Source organism: Penicillium cosmopolitanum (genome assembly GCF_028827165.1).
Source record: "Penicillium cosmopolitanum strain IBT 29677 chromosome Unknown utg000009l:1.0-9042332.0:1.0-9050551.0, whole genome shotgun sequence".
Classification (NCBI taxonomy): Eukaryota; Fungi; Ascomycota; class Eurotiomycetes; order Eurotiales; family Aspergillaceae; genus Penicillium; species Penicillium cosmopolitanum.
Window position 1 is genome coordinate 4,080,166 of NW_026622679.1, and position 26,837 is coordinate 4,107,002.

The 26,837-nt window shown below is 48.5% G+C and overlaps 11 protein-coding genes across 11 annotated transcripts; 5 read left to right on the forward strand and 6 right to left on the reverse strand.

Moving 5' to 3' along the window:
* Positions 1-622: 622 nt before the first annotated feature.
* Positions 623-5,853, reverse strand: bud4 (uncharacterized protein; the record flags this gene model as incomplete). Its single annotated transcript, XM_056634266.1, has 8 exons — positions 623-1,002; positions 1,047-1,248; positions 1,303-2,000; positions 2,062-2,775; positions 2,861-4,412; positions 4,460-4,813; positions 4,875-5,040; positions 5,702-5,853. 8 exons carry the CDS (start codon positions 5,851-5,853, stop codon positions 623-625), a joined length of 4,218 nt encoding a protein of 1,405 aa, XP_056484886.1.
* A 76-nt stretch (positions 5,854-5,929) lies between these two features.
* Positions 5,930-7,719, forward strand: mrh4 (ATP-dependent RNA helicase MRH4; the record flags this gene model as incomplete). Its single annotated transcript, XM_056634267.1, has 2 exons — positions 5,930-6,125; positions 6,179-7,719. 2 exons carry the CDS (start codon positions 5,930-5,932, stop codon positions 7,717-7,719), a joined length of 1,737 nt encoding a protein of 578 aa, XP_056484887.1.
* Positions 7,720-9,538: 1,819 nt separating this feature from the next.
* Positions 9,539-10,488, forward strand: N7509_009631 (uncharacterized protein; the record flags this gene model as incomplete). The annotated part of the gene is made up of 2 exons (XM_056634268.1): positions 9,539-9,584; positions 9,938-10,488. The coding sequence occupies 2 exons, from the start codon at positions 9,539-9,541 to the stop codon at positions 10,486-10,488; spliced, it is 597 nt and encodes a 198-aa protein (XP_056484888.1).
* Positions 10,489-10,658: 170 nt separating this feature from the next.
* Positions 10,659-11,273, reverse strand: N7509_009632 (NADAR family protein; the record flags this gene model as incomplete). The annotated part of the gene is made up of 2 exons (XM_056634269.1): positions 10,659-11,055; positions 11,131-11,273. 2 exons carry the CDS (start codon positions 11,271-11,273, stop codon positions 10,659-10,661), a joined length of 540 nt encoding a protein of 179 aa, XP_056484889.1.
* Positions 11,274-11,958: 685 nt separating this feature from the next.
* Positions 11,959-13,436, reverse strand: N7509_009633 (alpha/beta hydrolase; the record flags this gene model as incomplete). The annotated part of the gene is made up of 4 exons (XM_056634270.1): positions 11,959-12,796; positions 12,852-12,960; positions 13,018-13,156; positions 13,236-13,436. 4 exons carry the CDS (start codon positions 13,434-13,436, stop codon positions 11,959-11,961), a joined length of 1,287 nt encoding a protein of 428 aa, XP_056484890.1.
* Positions 13,437-15,452: 2,016 nt separating this feature from the next.
* N7509_009634 (S1/P1 nuclease) lies at positions 15,453-16,557 on the forward strand (the record flags this gene model as incomplete). Its single annotated transcript, XM_056634271.1, has 2 exons — positions 15,453-15,583; positions 15,657-16,557. The coding sequence occupies 2 exons, from the start codon at positions 15,453-15,455 to the stop codon at positions 16,555-16,557; spliced, it is 1,032 nt and encodes a 343-aa protein (XP_056484891.1).
* A 960-nt stretch (positions 16,558-17,517) lies between these two features.
* On the forward strand, positions 17,518-17,935 carry N7509_009635 (uncharacterized protein; the record flags this gene model as incomplete). Its single annotated transcript, XM_056634272.1, has 2 exons — positions 17,518-17,677; positions 17,733-17,935. 2 exons carry the CDS (start codon positions 17,518-17,520, stop codon positions 17,933-17,935), a joined length of 363 nt encoding a protein of 120 aa, XP_056484892.1.
* Positions 17,936-19,394: 1,459 nt separating this feature from the next.
* Positions 19,395-20,453, reverse strand: N7509_009636 (uncharacterized protein; the record flags this gene model as incomplete). Its single annotated transcript, XM_056634273.1, has 3 exons — positions 19,395-19,850; positions 19,916-20,336; positions 20,359-20,453. The coding sequence occupies 3 exons, from the start codon at positions 20,451-20,453 to the stop codon at positions 19,395-19,397; spliced, it is 972 nt and encodes a 323-aa protein (XP_056484893.1).
* Positions 20,454-21,634: 1,181 nt separating this feature from the next.
* On the forward strand, positions 21,635-22,494 carry N7509_009637 (uncharacterized protein; the record flags this gene model as incomplete). Its single annotated transcript, XM_056634274.1, has 2 exons — positions 21,635-21,947; positions 22,010-22,494. 2 exons carry the CDS (start codon positions 21,635-21,637, stop codon positions 22,492-22,494), a joined length of 798 nt encoding a protein of 265 aa, XP_056484894.1.
* A 455-nt stretch (positions 22,495-22,949) lies between these two features.
* Positions 22,950-23,985, reverse strand: N7509_009638 (short-chain dehydrogenases/reductase; the record flags this gene model as incomplete). Its single annotated transcript, XM_056634275.1, has 3 exons — positions 22,950-23,590; positions 23,663-23,892; positions 23,945-23,985. The coding sequence occupies 3 exons, from the start codon at positions 23,983-23,985 to the stop codon at positions 22,950-22,952; spliced, it is 912 nt and encodes a 303-aa protein (XP_056484895.1).
* Positions 23,986-25,648: 1,663 nt separating this feature from the next.
* Positions 25,649-26,569, reverse strand: N7509_009639 (Zn(II)2Cys6 transcription factor; the record flags this gene model as incomplete). Its single annotated transcript, XM_056634276.1, has 1 exon — positions 25,649-26,569. The coding sequence occupies one exon, from the start codon at positions 26,567-26,569 to the stop codon at positions 25,649-25,651; it is 921 nt and encodes a 306-aa protein (XP_056484896.1).
* Between the last annotated feature and the right edge of the window lie 268 nt (positions 26,570-26,837).

Consider the following 26,837-nt stretch of genomic DNA (forward strand, 5'->3'; position numbering starts at 1 on the left):
TCGATTGCCGGGGTTAGACGATGATACCATCCGGGAACGTGTTATGGGGCTTGAGCCGGAGCAGAAGTACGTGAAGCCGGACGAAGGAGACGGACGAAGGTATTTCATTGATAAAAATAGAGCCTGATTGTTAAATCAAGGCAAAGCAGAACTGGTTCAAGCTCTAGTAGATAGCCCCCAGGCAGTGAAAAAAAAATCGAATTGTAAACTATCAACTCATGAAGAGAAAAACCAAGGGGTGTATGTCTCATTAACGTACAACAGGATCTCAAAGGAAATCATCTGGAGGTGTCCTGCCGTCAAGGGTCATAGCATTGTCATATTGCCCGCTTTGCATTGCACGCCCGAGAAAAAAAAGAGCAAATCGCAAGAATGACAAAGGAAAGAGATTTCAAATCTTACACCGACTCCAGTAAAACAAAGCGAAGGCAAAGAGAAAGATAAAGAAAAAACATAGTAGGAAAAATATTTGGTCTCCAAGAGAGACGGGTGTATCGAGCGACAATCCACAAGAGGATAAAGTTAGAGAAAAGAAGCTATTGTGACAACTTGGCATCATAGACAGAAGAATCGAAGGAAGAAGTTAGAGCTTTTGTTCAGTGCGGTCGTGTCATGAAAATACTCAAAACATGAGGGATCGTGTCTTCTGGCGACGGGCGTCAGTACCAATATCAGGTTGAGAGAAAGTGTGCTTGTGTCCCGATGGTTGGGGCGCGGAGATTGGGGCGCCTGCGCCCCGGTTCCTGCTGAAGATGGCGGTCCCATCGCAACACTTTGTCGCTTGCCAACAGGAGATGATGGTGCAACCGGGATACTGCTGGGTGGGGGGGAGACGATCGGTGGTCAGGCGTCGGGACTTCATGCTGCGCTCGCGTCGGAGCACAAGATCGGCCCATGGCTTGATAGCGCCGTTGCCGGAAGTGGCTCCCTTGCCTACAGCTTCTGACATGACTCGGAGCCAGCCGTCCTTATCAGCCGCGCTGTCCGCGTAGAAGTCGATAACTTCGCCGTTTCCAAAGCGAATTCGGAAGCCTTCTTCCACGAACATATATCCATCTTCTTCCTCTGCAAATGCAGACTTGCGACGGCCGCCTCCCTTGTGCTAGTTTCTTTCTGAACCAAAGAAGATCGGTCATCGATCAACTTGGCTGCCTTTGCGAGATTGATTGTCGCGCGAGGTTGGCGAGTGGTTTCGTGGTAGGCTGTCAGCTTCGAGCCTTGGAGTTTGAAGAAACGACGGCGCCAGAACTAGGAAATAGTTAGAAAATGGTTCATCAATTGGAAGCTTTTGGAAGCACTTACAGGACAATCACCACCCTGCTGAGAGAGAAATCCCTCAAAGCTTCGTGCAGTAACACTCTCAGCATCCCGCATTTCCCGAATGCAGGCGTTCATACTCTTGGGCATGTCATCATCCTTGCCGCCCTTAGGCTTTGGGACGAAGAGTAGCTGAAGCTCCAGTTTGCCAATCTTATAAGGTGGTCGACGTTGGGCAGTCATACTGGTTGCACTCTTCTTGCTCTTCACGCTGCTCGGGTGCTCGTCAACAGCCCATTCATTGAAGCAGGCAATGTCAACTGTATAAGGGCGACCGAAAGCCATCTTCTCATGGTCACTCAAAGCCACGTAAGCGCGGCCGAAGCTTCCATCGCGGGCGACGAGATTGCGCAGGCGGTCATAGACCGGAGCGTTGACATCGTTAGCTTTTTGTTGCTGAGACTGCATTTGCTGCTTCAGGTCAAGCTCCTTGCGACGGCGAGGAGAGGCGAAGACCCGGCTGAGAGCCGAAGCCTTCTGACGATTGGGGGAACTGGCAGACTCCTGAGGGTAGAGTTTGGCTTCGTCGACCTTCATCTGGAGAGTGAGCTGGAACTCAAGATCGTTCTGCACAATCAACTCAAACTCCTGGCCAATTGGGGCAGTCTTTCCAAGCTCAAGCCATGATGTGGTCACACAGTGGAGACCGTTGTCTAGAGTCAGGGCAAAGTATGATCGTTCGCCTAGGAAATGTTAGTGTGATTATTGAGTTGAAGGGGGTTGGGACTGGAAATGTTGTCTTACCACGAGGCATAGGTAGATCCAAATACTTAAGACCAACGACCTTGACAAACAAACGGCCACGCTCCTCGCCATCCTCAAAGGCCTCATTCAAGACCGGTTCGTTTTCCTCGATGGTCGCAGGAGGTTGCTGCACGTTACTTGATTGACCAGGAAGGGGAGGTACAGCTCCTACACCTGGAACGGGCTTCTTCTTAGGGATCGCGCCAGCCATCTTTATACTTGGACGGCGTGTGGAGCCATTCCAAGGGACTGTGGTCCAGGTCTGTTGGCTAGCCTTGCGAGGGGAAGATCCGGCAGAACGGGTGCCTCGGGGGTCATTGCTAGTCCGATCGACAGGAGTCGAGGGCTCGTCATCGTTGCGATTGTTAGCAATGACAACCTTGGTGTTTTGTCGCATGAGGTAGCCTCTCTGTGGACGGGATGTGTTAGCATGCGCTGTAAACTTGAAGAAACTTGAAAGTCCTGGGGATAGGGGAGCCAGTGAGGGTTCTTCCTTGGGGGCTGGCGTTGGGTTGGATTCAAGCTGGGAAATGGCGAGGGCAAACGCAACCTTTTGGGACTCGATGACACGGTCAAATTCCTTGTTCAGACCAGAGCCGAGACTCTCCTCCTGAATGCTGAAGGGGATGTCCAGTTGCATCAAGCTAGACTGACGTTGATTCAAAGTGGGGAGGGTGAGCTGAGGAGGGAGAGCGGTTGCTTTGTCCAAATCTTCTGTGTCAGACGTCTCAGATTCCTGGGGGGTCCTGCTTTGGCAGGTCTGGAACGGGAGGAGCGTGTTGACCACTTATTTTGCGACGTGTTGCGGCCATGGCATCGACATCGGCGGGGGTGAGCGACGGGCGAGTTTTGAGTCCTTGGCCGGGAGCCTTGATCGTGGCAATAGGCTCTGGGACCGATTCATCAGACGAACTGAATGCTTGATGTTCTTCTTCGTCATCCTGTGAAAATTCCGCATCCTCATCATCCTCGTCCTGAATGGGATGACGGATGACAGAGTCGGGTGTAGAGGGTTCGGAGAGCTCTTCCTCCTTGATCTCAGGAGTGACGGGCCGATTCAACGATTGACGGATGGAGGCCATGTCCAAGGCCTGCGACTCTCTAGGAGCAGGAGAATCATCCATTTCCTTCGAGAGGGGGTGAGCTGGAGCCTGGACATCTTCTCCTCCTGTCGGAGTTGTTTGTCCTGAGGCTCGATCTCCATCGTCAAACGAAGCAGCCTGAGCAACTTCGGCGGCAGAGCGGAGGGAGTAGTTGCTATCTTGATCATAGGTAGCTCGCTGGTCGCGCGATGATAAGCTGTGGTCAGAAGAGTTTTGATAGTAGTCGGGAATGGCGTATAGATCATCATCGTTGGCTTCTTCCTTGATGATTACACTGGAAGAGTCATCGTCGTCATATTCAGTTTCGAGAGAGGGAATAGGGACGTCGGGGTCATATTTGTCGAAATGATGAGCATCTTCAGAAATTTGAGAGTCCTCGTCCTCATAGGCATCGTCTTCAAAGCTGTCACCCTTGCGGATATCCCGCAGAATAGAGTCGCGCGAGATGCGTGGAGGAGAGAAAACATCGTCTTTGGATGGCTCGCTAGTGGGCTTGTCCAAAGATTCATTATTCTGCACGGGCTTGGACGATGAGTCCACATCCTCCTGGTCGCCGTTCACGTCCTCATTCTTCTTTTTATCATTCAACATCATGAGACGCAGTCGCTCCTCCAAAGACATGCCGCCGTTGATATCAGATTTAGTATACGAAGCTGCCGCCGGCGCTGAAGGCAATACCCGCTGGCCACCGCTACCCAATTCGAAGGCGGCCGCAAGTTTTTCAGGCGACGAAGGTCGAGAGCCAGACAACCGATTCACGGATGGCAGTGGTGGCAAGGGCCGGCGTTCGCCATTCGAGTCGAGTGACTCGACGCGTGAGTGTTGGCTGCCCACCTCGTCCCGGGAGGTAGGTCGACTGTCGTTCTGGTCTTCCGTGTGCTCGACGAACGACTCTTCCTCTCCGTTATTGCTGTCGGGGCTCATAAAACGCCAATCCTCTGGCAAGACAACAGGAGTCTTCTCAATATCTTCCAGGGATGCATCGAAGCTGTCGTCACGGTCCATGAAGGAGTCGTGCTCAAAGCTGCTCACATCATCCTCCTCCTCGGAGTCGTAGCTGGGTTCACGCGATTCAGACGCAACCGAGGATGGGTCGGGAGTGCGCATTTCGTATTCGTTAACTTGGGGCGGCGCAACGTCAAATGTTACGCTCTTAGCATGTCGGTGACCAGCGCTATCATATTCCGACCAAATGTCGTGTTGGGGGTCAAAGCCTTTGCCATAGCGGCTGCCCTTGGAAAGAGACGACTTTCCAGGTGATGGTTGTTCTTTGCTGGGGAGTGAGGTCTGGGTACTTGGTCGCCGAGATCACCAAGGTCATCATCCAGAAACTGGGATTTGGCGAGGTTCATTTGGCTCTCTCGGTTTGGCGACCGGTCGGCGGCAAGGGGTCGGTGAGGGACTGATACGTGAGCAGGGTCATATTCCTGGCCGTCGCGCAACATGGCGTGGTTCTTGACGCGAGATGCGCGCTTCAGGTTCTCGAGGGATGCTCGCCGGGCCGGGAGGAGGCAGCTCTCGGGATCGTACGGGGCATGGTTCTCGACACCCTTGGTTGGAGAAGGGGATTCGCGACCTTTCCAGAAGAGACGCGGGGAAGCATTGTTGTTGAGAGGTGAGGCATCATATGTCGAGTCGCCGGTCGTGATCTATCCAATATTATCAGCTTGCTGTTGCATGCCCCTGCGGCTGGCTTGAAGGCGCATTTACCTTGCCGGATTGGTTCCAAATGGGCGAGTTGCGCCGTTGCGCCATGGGACTCACTTCTGAGAGTGGCCGTTGGCCCAATCCGCCACTCATCCTGGGTGACGAAGTGGTTGTCGCGGGGATGGTTTGGGTGGTATGATCAACAATGAAGAGCAGAAAGATCCAAAGTCTGGGAGATATATCAGCCACAGGTCATTCCTCCAAGTCCAAGTCTAGTTCTGATAGACCTCGACAGTGGATCACAAGAGCGGTGGATGCTGAGTTGCGCGCGCGCGAGAGAAGAACCGGCCAACATACCTTTTGCGACAGGATACCAGGAGTCGCGTGGAAAAACAGCGAGGCCTGGTACAAGAAAGTAATAAGTCGTGTCGATCGTTAGAGGAATGTGCTGCGGTCTACCAACAAGCAACCAGCAAACAAGGGCCACCAGAAGTTGGAGGAGAAAGAAAGAATAAGGGAAGAAAGGAAAAGAAGGGATGAACGAAGGGATGATAGAGGGGATGATAGAGGGGATGATAGAGGGTGGAGGGGAGGAGAGAAGAGAAGAGGGGAAACAAGAACAATATCGGATCTTAACAAGAGATCGGGATGGGAAGTGGGCTTGTCAGTTAATCAATACTAGCAATCGTATTTAGCAAGGTCATGGTGGTACCCCAAACCAGTTGTTGCTTTGCTTCAGCCTGTTGACAGTTGATTGTTGGTCGTTGGCGGGTGTCGCCAGGGCAACTTACAGTGCTTGCTGACATAAGTGGGTTATGTCAGCTGCAGATCACCTGATTATGCCACACCGCCTTCTTCTTGTGGCCGGCACTATCAGGATCGGCACTAACCCAACCAGGACTAGCGTGCTCTCCCATCCAGGAAATCTGGTTTTCTTCTGGAATTCCTCCAATTCTGCCGATATCCATTGATCATTGATATTCTGGATATCATATCGACCAATCCACTCCGTCACGATGCCGTTGCCCATCCGGTCCTCCATATGTTTCTTGTGTCAAACAAGGACCGTCCTCCCTCCAGCATCCACCCTCCTTCCATCATGGCAGGCCACACGAACCATGGCCTCCGCGCGTTCGGAGCGCAAACCTAGTCGCATGAGTCTTTCGCCGAATGTCGCCAGGTCTTCGATCAACAAACCTCGCTCGGGGCGTGGTCGCGCTGGCCCGTTCAATGCAATGAATCAAACAGAAGCTCGTATTCGGGATGACCCTCGTCCTCGTTCCCAAGCCGCCCTCAAGCGTTCGAAACAAGAGGGTAAGGATGAGAAAAGGAAGGAAGCGCCACTCTATAAAGCTTTGAAAATGCAGACTACCCTTTCCCCGTCACCTACGGCCGTCGTACAGCCATCAAATCCAAAATCTCCAATCTCACCAGCTTCGATCATTTCCCTCTTCTCCCAGTTGTCCGACACTCCATCTTCTCTCAGGGTCTGCCTGGTCTCGCCGATGTGAGCCCAACTCCGATTCAACGAGTGGCCATCCCCCAACTCCTCGCCGCGATCCCGAAACATCAGCAGAAGAAGCTCGGTCCCGATGACCCCCAGTACGAACAATTTCTTCTCGCCGCCGAAACCGGTTCAGGCAAGACATTGGCGTACCTCCTCCCAGTTCTGGATGCCATTAAGCGCGCGGAAGCCCGAGACTTGGAAGAAGAGAAGATACTGGCGGAGGAAAAGGCCAAGGAGCGCGAGGAGAGGCTGAAGAACCGAACATACGAGCTTGAGCCCGAGGAACCCCCCATGACGGATTGCGGCCGGCCTAGAGCCATCATCCTCGTTCCCACATCCGAGCTGGTGACCCAGGTGGGATTCAAGCTCAAGGACTTTGCACACACCGTCAAGTTCCGTGCGGGAATGATCTCTTCCACTTTCACGCCGCGTCGTATCAAGAGCACCCTCTTCCATCCCGATGGCATCGACGTTCTTGTCTCAACCCCCCATCTTCTCGCCTCCATCGCCAAAACCAACCCCTATATACTCAGTCGCGTGAGCCATCTCGTCCTTGACGAGGCTGATTCCCTCATGGACCGATCTTTCATCCCAACCACCACCGAAGTCATCGACAAGGTCGCCCCGTCGCTGAAGAAACTCATCTTCTGCTCCGCCACCATCCCCCGCAGCCTGGACAACCAACTTCGCAAACGCTACCCCGACGTCAAGAGACTGACAACCCCGAATCTTCACGCCATCCCCCGTCGTGTGCAACTCGGCGTGGTAGACATCGAGAAGGAACCCTACCGTGGAAACCGTCAACTCGCCTGCGCCGACGTGATCTGGTCAATCGGCAAGGCCGGCGAAAGCGCCGATGGTGAGGACCACGGTCCTCTGGCCCAATTCATGGGCCCCCACATCAAGAAGATCCTCGTCTTCGTCAACGAGAGAGAAGAAGCCGACGAAGTGGCCGAGTTCCTCGCTTCCAAGGGCATCGACGCCGTCTCCTTATCCCGAGACTCCAGTTCCCGCAAACAAGCCGAGATCCTTGCCGAATTCACCGAAGTCGAGCAACCCCCAACCGCCGATGAGGTCTCGCTGGCAAAGAAGCAGGCCCGTGCTGAGGCAGCTATCCCCTTCGCAGCTCCCGAGAAGAAGGCCGAAATTGAGCGCCGTCTTCCCAACACCAAGGTTCTGGTCACTACTGACATTGCCTCCCGCGGTATCGATACCTTGGCCGTGAAGACTGTGATTCTCTTCCATGTGCCGCACACGACGGTGGACTTTATCCATCGCCTCGGTCGTCTTGGTCGTATGGGTAAGCGTGGTCGTGGTGTGGTTCTGGTTGGCAAGAAGGATCGCAAGGATGTTGTTCGCGAGGTTCGCGAGGGCATGTTCCGTGGACAGGCCTTGATTTGAGAATATCATGCATTTACCTGTATAAAATCTGTATCATATGTGGCGTTGATTGTGGTTTTCTTTTTCTTGTTTCTTTTGGACAATGTTTCGCACCTGGCTGGCAAAAGAATACCCCACCTGCACAAAATAATACATCTGGGAGTTGTATGATATGAATATTTACTATAGAACATCTTCATTTCACCTTTTGCTCTTATCCGTTTCTACTTGTAGGCCTATGATCAATTCAATTCATCTTGAATTGGACCTTGGGAGGTTTCGAAGAGTATCTGGAGGGTCTTAAGGAACTTGGGTTTGGTGCAATGACTGGAGTTTGCCTTGTATGAATATACGACCTCCCTGGTGTCCACTTGGTATTTTTGAAATTGCTGAATAGAATTCGCTGGAACTGGATCGGCTGCTGCTGCATGGTGATGTTGACAAATAGTTTAGTCTGACTCTATATTGCGGGGTTTACAGTGGGGCTTCTACAAACAACGCGTGCTAGTTATAACTTGAAAGCAACGAGGAATGCCACAAACCTAGGAAACTTGAACCTATTAGAGATCAGTACAAAGGGTTATTCAAAGATAACTTGAAAGCAAAGATCAACCGTGCAAGACATTTGTAAAACAAATGATGTATGCCACAACAAAAAACCTAGAGGGCCCCCGGGTGCCAGCTGAGGGTTTGCAGAGAAAAGAAGGGATTAGTAGTACTAGTAGGAATAGTATATATACTTCTCAGCAGTACTAGTAGTAGCACTGGTGCCTTCCATCTTGGAACTTGAATTTCAAGTTGAGCCTTGGAGGACCAGGGCTCGTGAAGTTCTTCTATGGATGGGGTCATGGTCCACCAGTGGTGGATATATATACTACTAGTATAAGGTACCTACTATACTTAAAGAAGCCTTCAAACTTGAAGCAGCCACCTGGGCAAAAGTGATCATTAGGCTAATCGATCAGGATGTCTTATACTATGCCTGTTTTTACACCAAATTTGGTATCTCCTTCCAAGGTCGATAAAAAAACACCAAACGGCATTAGATCCCCATCAATTATTTATTTTCCAACTTCAGCTTCAACAAATGACATCAGCCAGGTTGGAATGCCAAGAAATCACCTGGGCGGTGAGCAGAAGTAAACAATCCCTACGCGGACGGACGGTCATAGTTTCCAACTCCACACTAGGCAGATGTATGATCGAATCTGGGGTCATGATGGACTCCAAGTCCAGGGCTTCTATAAAGGTTCCGCGCCAGTGGACGAGCAGATACGCGCTGAATGGGGAATAATTATTGCAATCGGTCTCTGACATACAATGCTGATCCTTTAACATCCTCATTAGACCACATCGTGCTCACACGTTTGACATGGTGATGGTATGTCTCAAGGGTTGCCCTCGTTGGGCCATTCTCATCAGCGAACTACAAGAGAAATCGGACTCGAAATTCCTTGCAGTCCAAGAATCCGGAATCGATACACTAAAAGACCTTGAAATAATGTCTACGGAGCCACGTTGAGCCTCGGGCAATGTAACAGGACCTGATCTGGTATCAACAGTGACTTGCTGTCCCCAATCCACTAATGCATTGAAGGCTAGAAAGATACTTTCAATCCAGCGTTCTTGATGAGAGACAAATGAAATATTGGCCAGGGAGCAATAGCTGACCTATTCACTCGCTCTTGCATGTTTAGTAGTAGCTCCGTCTCTTTTACTCACATGCACCTTCTCACTTCACACATCCCTCACCCTTCACCTCTTTACTCACGCGCAGCCTCCTCTCCCTCACTTTCTCTTTCTACACCAAGTCTCTTCCCACTGTGATCCCGCCAACATCATGGCTGACCCCAACCCTCTGCAGTCTCTTGAGATCTGTACTAAGTGTAAGAAACCTGAGAGCAAGACAGACCCTCTCAAACTTTGCGTCAAGTGAAAAACAACCCCCTACTGCTCGCGCTTCTGCCAGAAATCGGACTGGAAATCACACAAGAAGTGCTGCGCCCAGAACGCCCATGAGCGAGCAACATGCAAAGCAAGTCTCGAATCCAAATTGGTATTGACAACAGCAACATTTACCGCCAGAGCAGCCCCAGTCAGCAGTGTTGAATCCACAGAGCAAACCGACATACCTCAACCCTCCTCCGCGATGTCGAATCCACCCGATGTCGCGATGGACCATCCTGAAGAAGGACCTGCGCTTGCTTTGCGAATCTCCACCCCCTTCCAAAGACTCAAGGGGAAAAATGGCCGGAAGACCGACCCAAAGAGGACGTCTACAAGCTATTGATCGACGCCTACCGCTTGCGCATCAATGATGACCTCAAGTTCCGCAACATCCAGCACGCGGATCCCATCTATGAAGACGCCCCCAACGAGGACACGATCCATGCTGAGACTAGCTTTGGGGGAACCCCCAATCTTTTCCTTTTTCTCCAAATGGCCGACCTGGTAGGTCTGATGCCAACATGGTGGGATGCAAGCGAGACCGCTTCTTGCATTGACCGCGCCAAGTATCTCACCTGGAGCAACATTGCGACCCAGGTCACAGCTGACGATGTCAAGGAGTATGATGGGGATAATTCCATGGTCCTGCGGTTGCGCATCTTCGCCGATCAGGTCATCGACATGCCGCCTATGGGATTTGACCTTATGAAGCTGCTGGATGTGGAAGTTATGCTGGAGAAATCGCACGAGTTCCTCAACTACATCCATCAACCAATGGATAGCGACACCGAGGTGGAAGCCTCCGACGAAGATGATGGCAACCCAGAAGTCGCCTTGGGTTAGGTGAATTCTTCGGAGATACCGCATCCTAGCATGCACTCAATTGCTTACACCTGAACTGCGAGTTCCAGTACGATCAACGACGATTTTCAAGGAGGAGAAAGATATTGAGATGTCCATTAGTGTTTCCTCAAATTTCATGTCATGAATACAAGTTCAAATTCAAGTCCATCCTAATCGTAATTCCTCCCCTCATTAACTAATCTCTTCCTAGTCTCCATAAGAGCCTTCCCCAAAAGATTCAACCCCCATTTATGCCGATTAGACCCAGCATTCCTCGCACCAAACCCAACCCCCCAAATCCGATCCATCGGACTAGCCTCAACCAACTCCCTCTCCCCTGTCGCAAGCAACATCTGCTTCAATTCCTCATTCTGCGAAAATTTCAAATAACTCCCCTCAACCACGATCGCAAAGCGATTCTCTTCCCATATTTCATCTGAGAAATTCGGGATTTTACGGCCTAGGTTGCGGATTTCGCGTGGGTGTGTTTGCCAGCCTGTGGCGAGTTGTTGGGTTATTTCATTAGTGGGACCGGCGAAGAGGAGGGCTTTGCGGTGCATCATGTATCTATAAGTAGTATGGTGTTAGTATATGCTTGTTGGAAAAGTAAGGGATATCTGTTCAGGGGAAAGGTAGAATTACTGTTCTGCGTTTGCGTAGTTGTATGTTTCTCCATCGGTTTCCCATTTAAATGAGGATGGCCACCACTGGCCTAAGAATCCTGTTTCTCCTTCTGGTTTCCAGAAGTAAACTGGATTACTGGTGTCTGGTGAAGTAGCTGTCATGGTTGATGTGTTGGTCGATGGCTTTGTATGGTACAGGATATTGATATTTGTTGTAGAAACAGATCTTGTTCACTGCTAGTGGGTGGCTAATCAATTTTGAATAAGAAAGGTTGAAGAGGAAGTAGAGTCCAAGGCTAATAGAGTTAGAATTAAGGCCTTGCTATATACAGAACGTTAGTAATGCACAGCCGAGCTAGATGATGCTTAACTATGAGTCACGCCTAGCCATGCGCTTCAACTGTTGGGTTTTGCAGAGCCGCCTATGCGATCGTCAGGCACTGCCCCTGTCTAGACCCCGATTCCCCACATGTCTATACGAGCATGCGTGCACAGGCATGGAATACGAGGTACACTCAACCGGGGAAATTTGCACAGCCCAAAAAGCATGCCGGTGCACGCTAGCCCAAATAAGATGCCGGCCGTTTGATAAATCAACCATAGCCCAGGGGGCTTTAACTTGTTCCCCTTGTACTCTTTGCGTGATTGTGTCGGGTTAGTCACCATAGATCATGTCTGTGGGTTTATAGAATCAGTAGAGGGGCGGGATGCTTTATTTCAAAATTGATTCATGTTGCTCGGAAATTCCCACTTCTGACACCGAGATAGTCACGAAGAGTCTATTCTATTAATCTATCGGCTCACTTATCTAAATTTTGTACCCGCATCACCGAGACCGAGAGTATAATCATAACCTTGAGTCTCGCTTCTGTGACTCAGGCTTATAAAGCCCTTGTAGTACAGGTATCCAACCATTCATAGCCTTCAACCGGTCACCCATAGACATTTCCACCCACCCTTCATCCAGCCGCGCCTCATCATCTTTCCAACTTTGCGCCGACTGACCAATCCAGGGACCAATAGCCGATGCTGTCTCTCCCACCTGCTCGAGGGGCAATTGATGTGACCCTTTCAGAATCTTTTGCTGCACTCGCGACTCCCGGACACCGCCATTTCCACCGACACCAGCCCCAGTCCGATTCAACATCTTATCGCGCACTTCAGGAGTGGCAATTGGACTGCTTTCTCCATGGAGATAGAGGACGGCGGGATGGATATGCTTGAGCATCTTCCAGGCTAGAATTGGCTCGTATCGATAAAATGGTGAGGTTGCATGCGGAGGACCGATGATGTCTGGGTAAAGGAGGTGATCATGGTGAGGTGAAGATGTTTCGTCGACATGGTATGTTCCCACGGGTTTGTAATCGAGAGGGTTTGGCCGCAGGTATTGCAGGACTTCTTGATATTTCGAGCTTGTCAAGGTGACGGCTGAATCACGCCCTGTGGTGCCTGACAACTCGCGGTATCCGTTATCAATCCAGCGATCGAGGACTCGTTTATCCCATCGTTTGTATGTTTTGCGTGCGGCTTGGATAGCTTCTGACTTGGAGTTCCAAGTGTCCTTTCGCTTGAGTGACATGATGGCTAAGATGGGGCCTTGGCCTGTAAAGATATCGGGTGAGATGACGGGTTCTATCAGAGTTAATGATGTAAAGAGGCGGGGGTGGAGCATGGAAAGAAGGACACTGGTAGAAAGAATTAGCATCCGGCTAGATGAGTTAGGAAATTTCAGAAACCCACAGCTGTCCGGCTCCCATACTGTGTCCCACGCCTACAATCGGCTGTGGCATTTGGTCACGGAAGGTATTGATCATGTGCAGGAGGTCGCGACTATGATCCATCCAAGAGGCTTTCAAAAATATCAGCTATCTGTGCGAAAGGAGGAAATGCAGAACCGAACACTCACGATCATTTCCAAGAGAACTTTCGTTGCGAAGACCGCTCGCACCGAGATTGACAACATCTGCGATCCAGATTGAGCGAATTCGATAACCATCCACTTGACTTCTAGTATACAAGTCCTCCCAGAGAGGCTCATATAACTCCTAAAGCAAATGTTAACTTCATTGTCTCTTTCGGGAGCCGGAAATAAGAACAAAGTAAGCAGAGCTTTAGTGAAAATACCTTTGGAAACCCGCACCCGTGCGCTCCGATTATTGTTATGTCGCCAGGCTGAGGGTTTGGGTTATCGATGGGAGTGTATTGTTTCAAGACAAGCTTTAACGAGGCGTCGCGCCTTCTTGTGGCATTCGGATATTCACGGATATGCTGCGCATCGACAACATGTTCCGTCACAGTAAATGGAAACAAAGAAATGTCGGTCATTCTCAGCCGATAAAATGCTAGTTGCCTTCTTGTGGATGTATAGTACCTAAGTAGCGGGCCCTCTCGCCATATTATATTTTTGAACTGGAGAAAAGTCTAGCTCAAATCTCTATCGCAAAAATAAACCCACCCCAGATGATTCTCAACTGACAGCACATACATGGCCCGGATAAGACCGAGCCGGATTCGCCGAACCCCCACTCCACGCACTAAGGGTACACAATTCAGTGCCTGGGTGCAAGAGGGACAACAGATTGGCGGATGAGGTGTCCACGATGGGGAGGCGTGGGGAGCTGATCGATAGTCCAACGTCTAGAAAGGTGTTCGTCGGCCCAACTTGCCGGCATATGGAAAAAAAGAGTGGGGATATTTTAGGCTATCATCCAATCTGCCGGGCGTTATTCGTAGACAACTTCAAAATCTGGCCAAATCCCGATCGTTAGAATTGCCGATAGGTGGTGGCTGGCTGAGGGCGCTAACTACTGGTATGGAGTTGAAGAATTCTTTCCATTCTCCGCGACACACGAAAGCTGGATTGCGTAGCAAGAAAGAGAGATCGTATCGTTCGAGGCGTTCAATCTCAGCTTCCTCTGGTTAAGCCGATGCGGCCCGACCCACCCACCCAAATGCCAGTTGACCAGAAATTGGTTAACTATGCTGCGTCACTTCAATGACGACAAATTCATGGGGGGACCTCGTGTCATTGGGCTATTTCTGGGTATATTCAGCAAGGTAGTGTCGCGCAGAAATATGAGCTGGAAAATTGCCACAGGGCTCGCAAGCACCAGCTTTTCTGTTTTGATGTGAGCAACCAATGATGCTCAATCGAGTTGATTCTCAGTTAATTTTTGAAGCTGGAGACGGGCTCCAACATTTGATCGATCAGGCGACGAATGGGAAGAATTCACCGCTCCAGCCTCCCCTTGGTATCCAACCTTACCAACGTTAGATGTCTCGTCAGTCGAGAATGGTCTGCAATTTGGAGGAAGAGCGTTAATAGATAATTTAAATACGCAGTTCTGAGGCTTTCCCTATCTATGTTCGGTCTCTTGGGCTTTTGATTGTTCTGAAGCACAAACCTGCCTAGAAAGCCCATGCAAATTAATGCCAGTATTTGCACAGATAAACGATAACTCTCTCATGATTTTGTTAGCTATGAAATTGCATTATTACTTATAACCGAGCTATGCAATTGTGAATAAAAATTGGCGATCTGAATACTACAAGTGTTGAGTTTTAAATGAGATACACTTCCAAGAAATGACCCAAATTAATATGAATTTAGGGTCGGTCGCAGAGCACTGACAATTTCGCTTGGAGATTATCTGCAGAGAACCGGCGGTGCTCCGACGGTGTTGAAGTTCTATCATAGCTCCGGGGGTTTGAATAATACCGGAGAATGAAGAGAAATTAAGCTTGTGGCATATTATTATTCCGTCCTAGTTGTGTTGTTATTTTCCCACGTTGCACCGTTCCTATCGTTGAATGGCCAAGTTAAAATCAGCAAATGCAAGATATTTGACCCCACGTGTATGCTGTTAGATCTAATACTGTCCCTTTTCAATCACCAGCCGCGCTTGCAATTTATACGAGAAGCCAAACTGTTTTTATCTCCTGCGTCCTGCTTCTCTTCACGCCGGTGGATTCCGATGCGCTGCGGCGCCGATCCCTCCTGCCTCCACCAATGAAACTTTCAACTGATTGCAAACCCCTCCCAGGGCTGGGAGGTCATTTGCTCTTATCTTTACATCGGCGAGCTCCTTGAAACAATTTGATTGCTTGTGGCATCGACCGGCCCAATAAGACCTTACGCCTCCAGGTTTATGTTACACTCGATGTTCCTGCAGAGTCATAATTACAGCTCGATCGACAGATGCCAATAACTCCAGACGCGGGGCTTCATCAACACAATAAAAAGGTCCTTTGAACCCAGGAAAGGTTGTGAAAGACAGCGCATCTACTTTTGAGCCGCTACATCGAAAAGAAGAAACACACTCCATACAGGACTGTCAAATCATGCCTTCCTTCTCCAATACTGTCCTCCTCACCCTAGGGGCAGTGAATGGGGCGCACGCCTGGGGTGTGTTGGGTCACGCAACAGTTGCTTATGTTGCTCAACACTATGTTTCGTCTGAAGCAGCATCATGGTGAGAAATAACGATTGCAATAACCTTTCATTTCGGAAATCATTCCTTTGAATTTTGGCTAACAGCTTTGAAGGGCACAAGGCGTTCTTGGCAACTCATCCAGCTCGTATTTAGCTGGCATCGCTTCGTGGGCTGACCAGTATCGCCTAACTAGCGCTGGAAAATGGTCGGCTCCTTTGCACTTTATAGATGCAGAGGATAACCCTCCTTCCAGTTGCAACGTGGACTATGACCGCGACTGTGGTAGCTCGGGCTGCTCAATTTCTGCGGTCGCAAACTACACTCAGCGTGTGAGCGATAGTAGCCTCTCCGACGACGACGTGGCAGAGGCTCTTCGTTTTCTTGTTCATTTCATTGGTGATATGACTCAACCACTCCACGACGAGGCATATGAAGTTGGAGGAAACAATATCAAGGTTACTTTCAACGGATACAGCGACAACCTTCATTCCGACTGGGATACGTACATTCCCGAGCAGTTAGTCGGTGGTGACTCGCTCTCAGACGCACAGTCATGGGCCACCACTCTGGTTAAGGAGATCGAGTCGGGAAATTATACGTCTCAAGCTGCGAGCTGGATCAAAGGAGATGACATCAGCGATCCCATTGCTGCAGCAACCAGCTGGGCTTCAGATGCCAACGCTCTTGTTTGCACTGTTGTCATGCCTAATGGCGCTGCTGCTTTGCAGACCGGTGATCTTTACCCCACCTACTACGATTCGGTCATTGACACGATCGAGTTGCAAATTGCTAAAGGCGGCTATCGATTGGGAAACTGGCTCAACAAGATCTATAGCTCGAAAATTGCTAAGCGGGATCTAGAGTCTTTTGCGAAGGTTGGCCGCGCCGCGACTTCACAGCCAGACCTTTCTGGGAGAAGCTTTTTGCCTGATCCTCGTCCGCTGAGCCGGGCTAAGCTCGCTAGAGCGGCAATGGATGGATCGTGCTGTAACTCGGGTAGACACAACCATTAGGTGCAAATTGGCGTGATGAATGCTCACCTCATTTCTTGCATACTGCTTTAGTGCGTTTCCAATTTCAGCTTGGCGGTTTTGCTGAAGAATATTGGCTAGAGATTGCGAGTGAAGCTGGAGCCTTCTATGGGATAGCCTCGATAACGTCTATATTTCCAATCCATCATCTCGCGACCGGCGGTTATTTGTTCACTAAAGACAATAAGTAAATTAAAGGCGTAATAAAATCAAATTTAAGGATTCTGTCAAGTCGAAAACCTCGATTTCGGCAAAGCCTCAAAAAATACCATCAACCCATTGGCGAAACGATTTCAGATATAGGACTAAAGCTGTAGACTATTCTGCAAGATCTGAGCGCTTTTCCAGTCCCTGGAACCCAGGCTGTCTTATATACACATTCATGATTTATCAACTCTTAATTGTTTCCATCGCGTTCGAGACTACCACCCGACCCACCGTGGATCTTCCTTTAGCGTCCCAGCCCGGGCACCAAAATCGAGGAGTACATTTGAGTGGTATTTGAATACTAGACGAAGCAAATAAATTCTAATGAACATTTGAACAATCAACGGAGAAATTTCTCATATTAAAATTACAGGGGAAATAATTTTAAAATAATTTTATCCAAGGATGACGGTGAACTATTCTTGTGGCCCGCATTGCATAATAGATACAAGCTTTCGGGTTCTTCGGGCCCGGCTTCTTGACCACGGTTCGACGGTCTCCACATATGATCCTATGATCTTGTGCAAAGTTCACCAACAATGTGATCGACCGTGGTCTCTCTTCTTTCCAAGGTTTGAACCGAACACAAGGAAACAAACCATGAGAGGGCCAGCCTGAGAAGGTGAAATGATGTCATTGCACATTGACAAACATATAAAAGAACTAGAATGCTGGTACAAGAACTTGGCAACACTATTACTGGTTTCAAGAAAGACGGCAAAACATCAAGTCATAATGTCGAACTTCTTCCGCAGGGCATCAGATGTTTTTAAGCATCAGCCGCGCAACGATTCAATCGACTCTGCCAATTCAGGAAAATCTCCCCCTACACAAGACGCACCCGACCCAAAGCCTGTATCAAGTAATCGCAGCTCTCAGAGCGATCCAGTTCCAGGTAATCTACTACTCTGCCTCGAATATCCAATCCCATTGACCTGTTACTAATCAAGCCACCCTTCCAGATAACGATGCGCGACGCAAAAGTCAACGGCACTGGGGATTTGGTCGCCAGAACGACCCGGAAGCCCTGAAAAAGCGTCGAGCGAGTCAGGACGAGAAGGACAGGCTCGACTTCGCGGCTGCAAGCAAATATTCAAGTGCCCGGCGGAGAAGCCAGGGTGCTGGTACTGGGTTTGAGGGTGGATGGCAGTGAAAGGACATTTCTTGTCACGTATCAATTTTCTTTGCGGTTTCGATATCACTACGTGGCGATCGGAGTCGATATATTTTTTTTTGATGTACTATTTCAAATCTATTTAGATAAATATTTTTTGCAATTTTTCATACATCTTCAGAAAATCAAACCGGCACTCGTGGCCCGTGCTTTGTTAAATATGAGCCTCAGGCTGCTATTTTTACTTTCTAGACATTATATATACAGCTTGAGGGAAGTCTGAATGAGGATTGAAAGCCCTTGTTGCAGAATTTGGCCCATTCTTTGATATTTCTAAGAGTCCCATGGTTCTTTCAGGAAATTAATCCATTGTTTGAGTCTCTTTGACTAGCATAGCGAATGAAATTTCTCCACTGCTCTTTCATTCGTGATGATGATTCTCTGCCTTCTGGTGAAACAAAGCACGTTGACTTCCAAGGGCTTCTTTGAGGCACTGTCTATAGGAGCTGCTTGATATAAACCGTCCCACAATTATGGGTCACAGCGAGAGTGTCTCCTTTGACACATCGACTACCTACTGCGCTCGAATTTGTCCTGAATACACACGATGCCAGTGCCAGGGGCTTATAGGTTTGAGGAGAGAGCGGTACACAGGCATGCTGTAGGAGCCTTGAATAAATGGAATGATTTATATTTGGCTGGATGGCCGCTACCCTCTGCAAGGGAGTTTCGTGGCATACTAGCAACATAGACACAGTTCTTTAATAGCGATGCCCAAGAGCTAGCAAGGGCTCTAAGTCGGCGCCCGGACAATGCTTCTAGGTTTGAAGGCCTCTCACATTGGATCCAAAAACGTTTGAGAGAAACGCGGTTAGCAATCAGAATGTTATCAAGAAGATATGTGAGTTATCACAGAATTGGCCGAACTCTTCGGCGCCTCGAGGGGGCAATGGATCGGGATCGTGTTGATTGTTAATAAGAAACTCGAAAAAGAGAATGGGACTATACGGTCTAGAGCTTGTTGGAATGATCGGGGTAAGGGATAGATTTTGATTATGTATCATTCGATATCAGTATATTTATCACGAGATATCTCACAGCTAGCAATGATCAGAAATCTTCCTTTCTCTGAAAAATCAACTTTTTTGGGTTTATTTTTATAATTAAGTAATAGCTTCCTTGAAGGCTCGCAAACCCCCTCTCGCTAGTGAATAATTGCATCTTCATTATATAATGCCGCATGTAAATCAGGAAACAAGTTAGCGTCCACTCCTTTGCGTACCAAGCGAACTGCCCGAACGCCACTCACTAAGCTCCTCGTATATCAAGTCAAAACTATGCATCTGCCTAAGGGATAAGCCTCTAGATACGTTTTTATTTCTTCTACATCACCGTAGCTAGTGGTTTTGTATTGTACACCACAAAATTTGCCGGTATAAAGATCTTTCTATCACAAAAGCAATAGTATTCTATGTTATGTGCTTTTTTAACGGGGGTTTTAAAGTTGACTCCAATCAGCCCGACTCCAAAAGTCCTCAGCGCTGACCAGATTGTCTTTCACACCATCAAGTTCACGAGAATCGACCATAACATCACCTTCTCCGACTGTTCCCCACATCCTTGGGGGCCCAGCAACTTCCCAAAACTTCACCATAAGACCCAATTCAGTTCCCCACATACCATGGAGTGCTTCAAAATGCTCAAAAGGAACCGATAAGACCTGAAGTCTCCCCTTGCCTGCTACCATAGCCCATTTGGAGAAATAGTCTTGGATTTTGTATTTTCCCGTCGTGACGTGAACATATCGACCTCCCTTGGGACCACTTGCCGACTTAGGGTATGGAAAATGAAGAAGACCACTGACGGTGATTCCAATGTTACTAACTGGGCCCAGTGAGGGGAGATAAGACGAGGAGCGAGCTGGGAGGGCAAGAATGTATTGTCCAGCTGGCTTCTGTTATTTCAACATGTTAGTTGACAGGCAAGGTTGGCAGATCTAAAGAGAAGGATAAATCATACCGAGTAAACGGGGGTAAAAGGCGGGTAGTTGAAATTAGACGCGTAGAATCCCGTCAAAAGGAAGATCGTCTTAGAGTTCAAGGCAATGTCATTCTTGATATATGCATCGACGGCCGCTTTGGCATCAAAATGCGGAACCTTCACTTTGCCATTCGTCAAGTCATTCGCAGCGGGTAGGGTGCTCCAGAAGTAAAGATCCAGAGTTTTTGTTTTAGCAGCTGCCCGGGCTAACTTCAAGCCTCGTTCGTACTCGATTTGCATGGCCTTCTCAGGGCCGATCCCTGTCGCAAATGGTTCGTAGAAATCTGTAACAGCGAAAATGGCGTGGGCACCAATGAAGGCATTAAGAAGACTATCTTCGTCATCCATATCGGCGGATACCATCTCGATTCCACGATCCAAAAGCGCTTTGGCCTTGTCGCTGTTGGTGTTTCGGGTAAGACCCCGAATTTTCCATCTCGGGATTTGTTGCGAGGGCGTCGATGACACCGGAACCTTGCATCCCGGTCGCGCCAGTGACGACGAGAAGCTTGACCATAGTATCGATGAATTGGGGTGACTTTGAATGTAGGGACCTTTTAAGGTAAGAAGTACTCAATGTAGATCGAAGTTTCTTTACGGAGTACAGCTGGGCATTCTTATTTATAACTTTCTCCAGAGAACACAAAGTCTTCCTGTAAAACTCCAATATATTGGATAACATAATCTGAAAAGAAATCTCGCTTTGTTCTTTCCAACCTCGAATGTGAGTGGCTACTCAGATTGTTGCTCATGGCGCAGGCTTGCATAGTACTGCGTACCGAAATGCCCGCAGTACCACAGTTGTCCGCAATTGACCGCCATGTCCGCACACCCCCGCAATGCCCGCAACCCTCGGCCAGTTGAAAGATGCATAATCTAAAGATTTCCGGTTCATAATCGCTCTTGTAACTGGAAATGGAGACCATATTTGTCACTAGTCCGATTCTAGGTGATATCTAGATGGAACGATCTGTTCTCTGCACCCATGGAATTTGGAGCAAGACTGTAGAATGGCTAAATACCGCGGTTCTCCGGTTCTGCGGCCTGCGGCTTAGAATAGCTATCTTACGAAGAAAATAGTCGATGACCGTTGCAGGGCAAAGAATGCAGCCACCATGGGGCAAAAGTCACTTGAGATTATGAATCAAGACTCTCGTCGCTACTATCTACTTCTGACCTCGGGAGGTAGTAGCTTGAAGAAATAGCCTCGATAGCCTGGAATGGGGTCCGAGCGCGACCGTGAAAAGATTGTATATAGAAGGGAGGAGCCAGCCCTGGAGGAAGGCTGTTCATACTAGTATTAAGAATCCCAACGTGCATCTGGACATAGAAAATACAGATTACTATTGTTTTCTTCAAGTTCAAGTTATCAACTTGAATCTCACAATACCCTTTAGCGCCGACATGGAAAATCAGAAATTGATTCTCGTTATTGGAGGAACAGGTGCCCAGGGCAGTTCTGTCGTCAAGGGTATGTTCTCCACCTGCCTACTTTGATCCCTTTTTCTTCTAACAGACTTATAGCACTTTCTAAAAGTGCCCGCTACAGTGTTTGAATTTTGACTCGAAACTCGTCCTCAAATCATGCTACCGAACTAGCTGCTCTGCCGAACGTGACACTACTTCAAGGCTCACAGGATAACCAAAAAGATCTTCACGCTGCATTCACTGGCGTCTACGGAGCATATGTCAACCTGAATGGGTTTTCAATCGGCGAAAAAAAGCGAGTTATTCTGCGGTGTCCGGGCATACGAAATTGCTCGGCACCAGGGTGTCAAGCATTTCGTTTTTGCAAACTCTGACTATGCCTTCCGAAAAGCTGGGTGGGACGAGAAGTACCGGGGACATAATGATTCAAAGGGCCGTGTTGGCGATCTTATTTTGAGTCATGGGCAATCTACCATGAAAACTTCACTTTTGACTACGGGACCGTACATGGATATGCTCTTTGATGGGATGTTTGTTCCTGAAGAGCAACCTGATGGTTCATTTGTCTGGGAAAATCCTACCGGTATGTTTTTCATTTGCCTGATTTACAGTTGAAGAACCGACAAATTAACTGGTCTGGATTAGCGGATGGCAAAATTCCACTCATTGCCCTCGATGATGTTGGAGCCTACAGCTTATGGATATTTGACAACCCCTCTGAGTCCGCTGGGCTCAACCTCGAGGTGGCGACGGATCAAGTCAGCTTCGCCGAGATTGCAAACACATTTACTAAGGTGACTGGAAAACAAGGGATACACAAAGTTGTACCTCTGGATGAGTATTTAATGAAGGCAGAACCGTACCCAGGAGCCTATTCGAACTGGACAGTCAAGCCTGATGTGCCTCGCGACGAGTCATTCATGACCTGGCGTGAGATTTTTGCGGCCTGGTGGCGCTATTGGGGCGAGGGAAAGGGAGCTACTCGCAATATGGCATTTCTTGATCATATTCATGGCTCTCGTATTCCTAGTCTGGAGGTATGGATGAGGCTGAAGAATTACGATGGTGGACCCCGATCTGTCTTGAAAGATCTTCATGAGTATCGAAAGAGCGGAGTGACCGAGGATTAGCTCAGTGGTCTTTTGTTGAGTCATTGAAGCACCTGAAGTTAACAATAATATTATATTGCGTTCATGGTTTTGAGCAGAGCATCATATTCGCGAGTGTCTCATACCAGCACAAAGAAATGGGAGGATACACTAAGAATATACTTGACACAGCATGCCTAGCCTAGTGGTACTTAAATACCACACAAAGAGCTTTAAAATCCATTCAAGTTGGAATAACACCCCTCGTCTGTGTATAATACTTTGTACACGAATTTCCATCATTCAATTACGAGATGGAGAGGTCCGCTGGAGCAGGGATTCTAAGTTACTCATAATTGGTTTATCGATGAAGGTGGCGAAGAGTAAAATGTGATGTTACCAGACCCACAGGTGAAGCAAATAGCGGAACTAATCAACAGTGCATTATTGAAGAATTAAAGTAAAGTATTGTCTATATGAGTCCCATCGAATCTTCTTTACTGCGATAAATACGCAACCATCCGCTGCCCACGTTCAAATATACGCTTCACTTGAGCCTTATCACTAAAGCCAACTGGGCCCATCACAGTCGAGTCGAAAACCTTTCGAGGCCCTATGGCATTAAGCAGCCAAGCAATGAAAGAATTTGTGCCTTTCCAGATATAACTGACTTCCTTTGTCCCGAGGACGCCAGGAACAACCTGCTTAGCCAAAACGGCTGGCGTGATAGAAACTCGGGAGCTTTGCTCAGTCCTCTCTTTAACCTTTACCTCGGCGTCGACATACAAACTATCGGGCCCAAAATTGATCATTTCTGCCGACCGAAGTCTGGTAGAGACTTCGCCCATGAAAAGTGTGACAACTCGAATACCAAGAGGGTCTAGTTCAAGCCGTAATGTATCCGAATAAGCAGCCACTGCAGCTTTCGTTGCATTGTATGCGGAAGCGAAAGGGAAGGGAATCCTTGCAAGTATCGAAGCCACGTTGACGATTGTTGGCTTGTAACTTGAATTGCGGGTTGTAGCAGCAATCAGGAGAGGGGTGAAAGTTGCCACTATATCAAATAGGCCGAATACATTTGTGTCGAACATGTTCCTGACTTTTTGGGGATCGGCTTCTATAGCGGGAGCCTCGTACACTACGTGTTGAGTTAGCAAATGCCGAAAAGGCGAACGCATGTAAGATGGGGGTGCATGATAAAAGGACTTACTAGAGCCAGCATTGTTGTATAGGATGTCAAGAGTCCCACCGGTGCGTTTGGTGATTTCATCTTTCAATGCCAGAATGCTTTCTGGAATGGTAACATCCAAGGCAAAAGTCTCAATGTCACTCTCTGAAAGATTGCTCATCGACTCGACGAAACGAGCAGTTGCAAATACTCTTAGTCCTTGGGCTGCAAACTCCAATGCCAAGGCATTTCCTGCCCCGCCTTCGGAGCATCTTCATAGAGTAAGCAGGGGATTTACAGGGTGAAAAAGTAGGATTGACATACCCAGTAATCAGGACGGATCGCTTTTGGGTTGGTGGAGTCATGGATGAGGATCGAGTGCTTTTCGGTAATAATTAGGAGATATGAATGGAAGGCATTTGGAATCGTTTATAATGTGAGGGTGATTAAACAAGGCGCCCTTGGGGAAGCGGGATTATTCAACAAGGGGCGAATCTGACGGAGGCGATGTCCGCAGAAAGCCCGCAAGCCCGCAAGTCCGCAATGACACCCGCATTCGTCGTCGGCTGACCAAACATCATCAACCCGAGACTCGTAATAATCAATTTTCAACATTTGTAAGAAATTATAGCCCTACAGGGATAGCCTCATGAATCAAGGACTGCCACAAGTAATTTTTGCCGATGGTGAGAATATCGGAAAAATGTTCATTAATCACGTAGAGCGAGCCTGCAAAGATTCCTAGTAGATAGAGTGATCAAACATTGATTGTTCGACAAAATGAATTTTCTAGCTTTTTGATTACAGCATATTATAGCATATGGCTAAATTGTTTAATGCGCGGCCTCATCATCAGGGGTAGAGTGTACCGTACCGATGTTTACTGAATGAGTGGCCCCTTGTTTCGTGCGTACATGCTACGTTCGGTGGGTTCTTTATAATAGATAGTACTTAGACTTGATCTTCTGGAAACCGACAGCGATTGATTCAACAATACCTACATCAAGCGAGAGTGCTGTCGATCCCCTATGCCTCTTTCTGCGGAAGAACAGCGGTATTCATATCGCATCCGCTGCTAACAGGGCCTCTTTTGCATCCAAAATGCTTTCATAAACACCTACCTTTATATTAGACGTTCATGTTTCAAGCCACTTTTTGAAGGGAACTCACCAGAAAGTGGCCAGCGGGTTCGTATATGCTGTAGTAGCCATCTCAAAAGAACTATTTGTTCTTTGATTTCTGCCGACGGGGTTCCTTTCCCCAGAGTCATAAGTGCCGAAACCGCTTGATACACAACACCTACCAGAAAAAATGTACATTGGCCATGCTGTAAATCCACCATATTAGATCCCTGCTGGAGTGTAGACGCAATTTGGCAAATCGTGTCGATGGCATCATGAGTCTCGACTAATGTATGCTGCAGAAGCTCTTCCTCAGATCGCACCTGTAACTGTGCCCAGTAATTCTCTTGAATGAGGAAGATACCACTGCCATGAAAAGGTAAGAACTTGTGTTTCCTTTTTTCTCTGGTGCTTTCAAGTGCTTACCTATAAGAAACCAGGCTCTGGCAGCAAAAGGCCAGCATGCGGACAGTAGCTTCAAGTTCACTGGCACGAACCAAGGCCCCGAGTGTGCGACATAGTTGGGCTGTGTCTGGTGATAAAATGCGCTCATCGCGATTGATGGAGACTACAGAAGAGGATCTGATCATGGCAAGAGCCTGGCTGATCAGGTACGTTGCCTGCGCTAGTCTGCCGAAATGCCCAACTTTAAATACGAGGCCTTGGCATATAGGGGTTGCTTCATCCGGCTGCGAGGTCTAGATGTACTTTAAAGTCAGTCAAGGCTTCCGTACGTTCGGAATTGCTTTAAGAATCATGTATCTGACCGCGTCATAGAACTGATCATCATCGACGGGGAGGAAATCCTGAAACGTGGGGTCTTCGGTCGCTAAGACTCGAGAAGGATTCGCGAAGTTCAAGAATCTGTATTCAAAATGTGTCAACGGGGGAAATGCCGCTGAGGACATCAAATTGCGTTTTTTGGAATGTCCGTTAAAGAATAATTTGAATTTGAAGTGACGGACCGATCGAGAGTTAAGATAGCCCACCAAGCCCTGCGCCTCTCCTCAATCTCCATCCAGGATCCTATACGATTATGCTGTCCGCCCATACGATCCTTGTTGATCTTGCCCAGACCCATAGCGATGCCATATCGGGCACAAGCGCCGACGGTCAAATAAGCGGCAGGGTAGATCGCATCACCGATCTCGAAGATCGCAATAAGTATAGCAGCTTGTAAGATTTCAACACACAAATCTTGGATACTCTCTACTTCGGAGTAGAATTTCTTGACTAATTGGTATAACGAGGACCTCCCAGGGCCCTCATCGTCATGTACTGGCAGGCAGCATAGCTTCATGCAAAGAGCTAGTAAAGCAGTCGGGCGTCGGGATGGGGATAATGGATTGAGAATAGCGGTTAAATAGCGCTTGCGACTGACGATAGGTAGCCATGCTGTCTGGAAAAACTTGCCAGCCGTCTGCCGAACCTGCTGATTTTTGCCGATGTGAAAGGCAACTTCGTCCGGAATGCTTACATCCAAGCGAGGGATTTCTAACCGAGCCTCGCGAAAGATATTGGGCGCGAGAAAACTAATGGCGGTGGTAACAGCAAATGGAGACGAAGAAGGCCATACAGGGCCGGACTGATGATGAGACCCGGTACCGCTGGATGCTACAAAAGGTCGCCCGTAAGGTGAATTAGGATCAATGGCATAATCAGATCCCTGTATACTGCGAGCAGGCGAGGCGGAGCGTTGGCCGCGTCTGCGGGGATAGCTGCATTTCAAGCCTTTGCGAATGCATAGCTGGCATGTTGGTAGATTCTTGTCACAGCGTCGTTTACTGCGGCGACAGGGGAAACAGGAAGCGAGGGCGGGAGAAGTCATAAGTTAGGAAGTCAACGATATTTGTTGTTGCTGGAGGTAAAGGCGGTGTTTGCGGAGGTTTGCGGGTGCGGGCGGGAAAATGCTGACGTGGTGTTCCCAGGATGCTTGACATATGCCCATTTCCAGCCTTGCTTAGTACATACGATCATAGGGTGTGGAGAAGAGGGCTTCCCGTCCGTTCAGCCGTACTTAAGCCACATACTAAACGCAGTCAATAACTATAGAGCCCTAGACCTTATATTAGCATCAGTTTCTGTGTTAGGGTGAG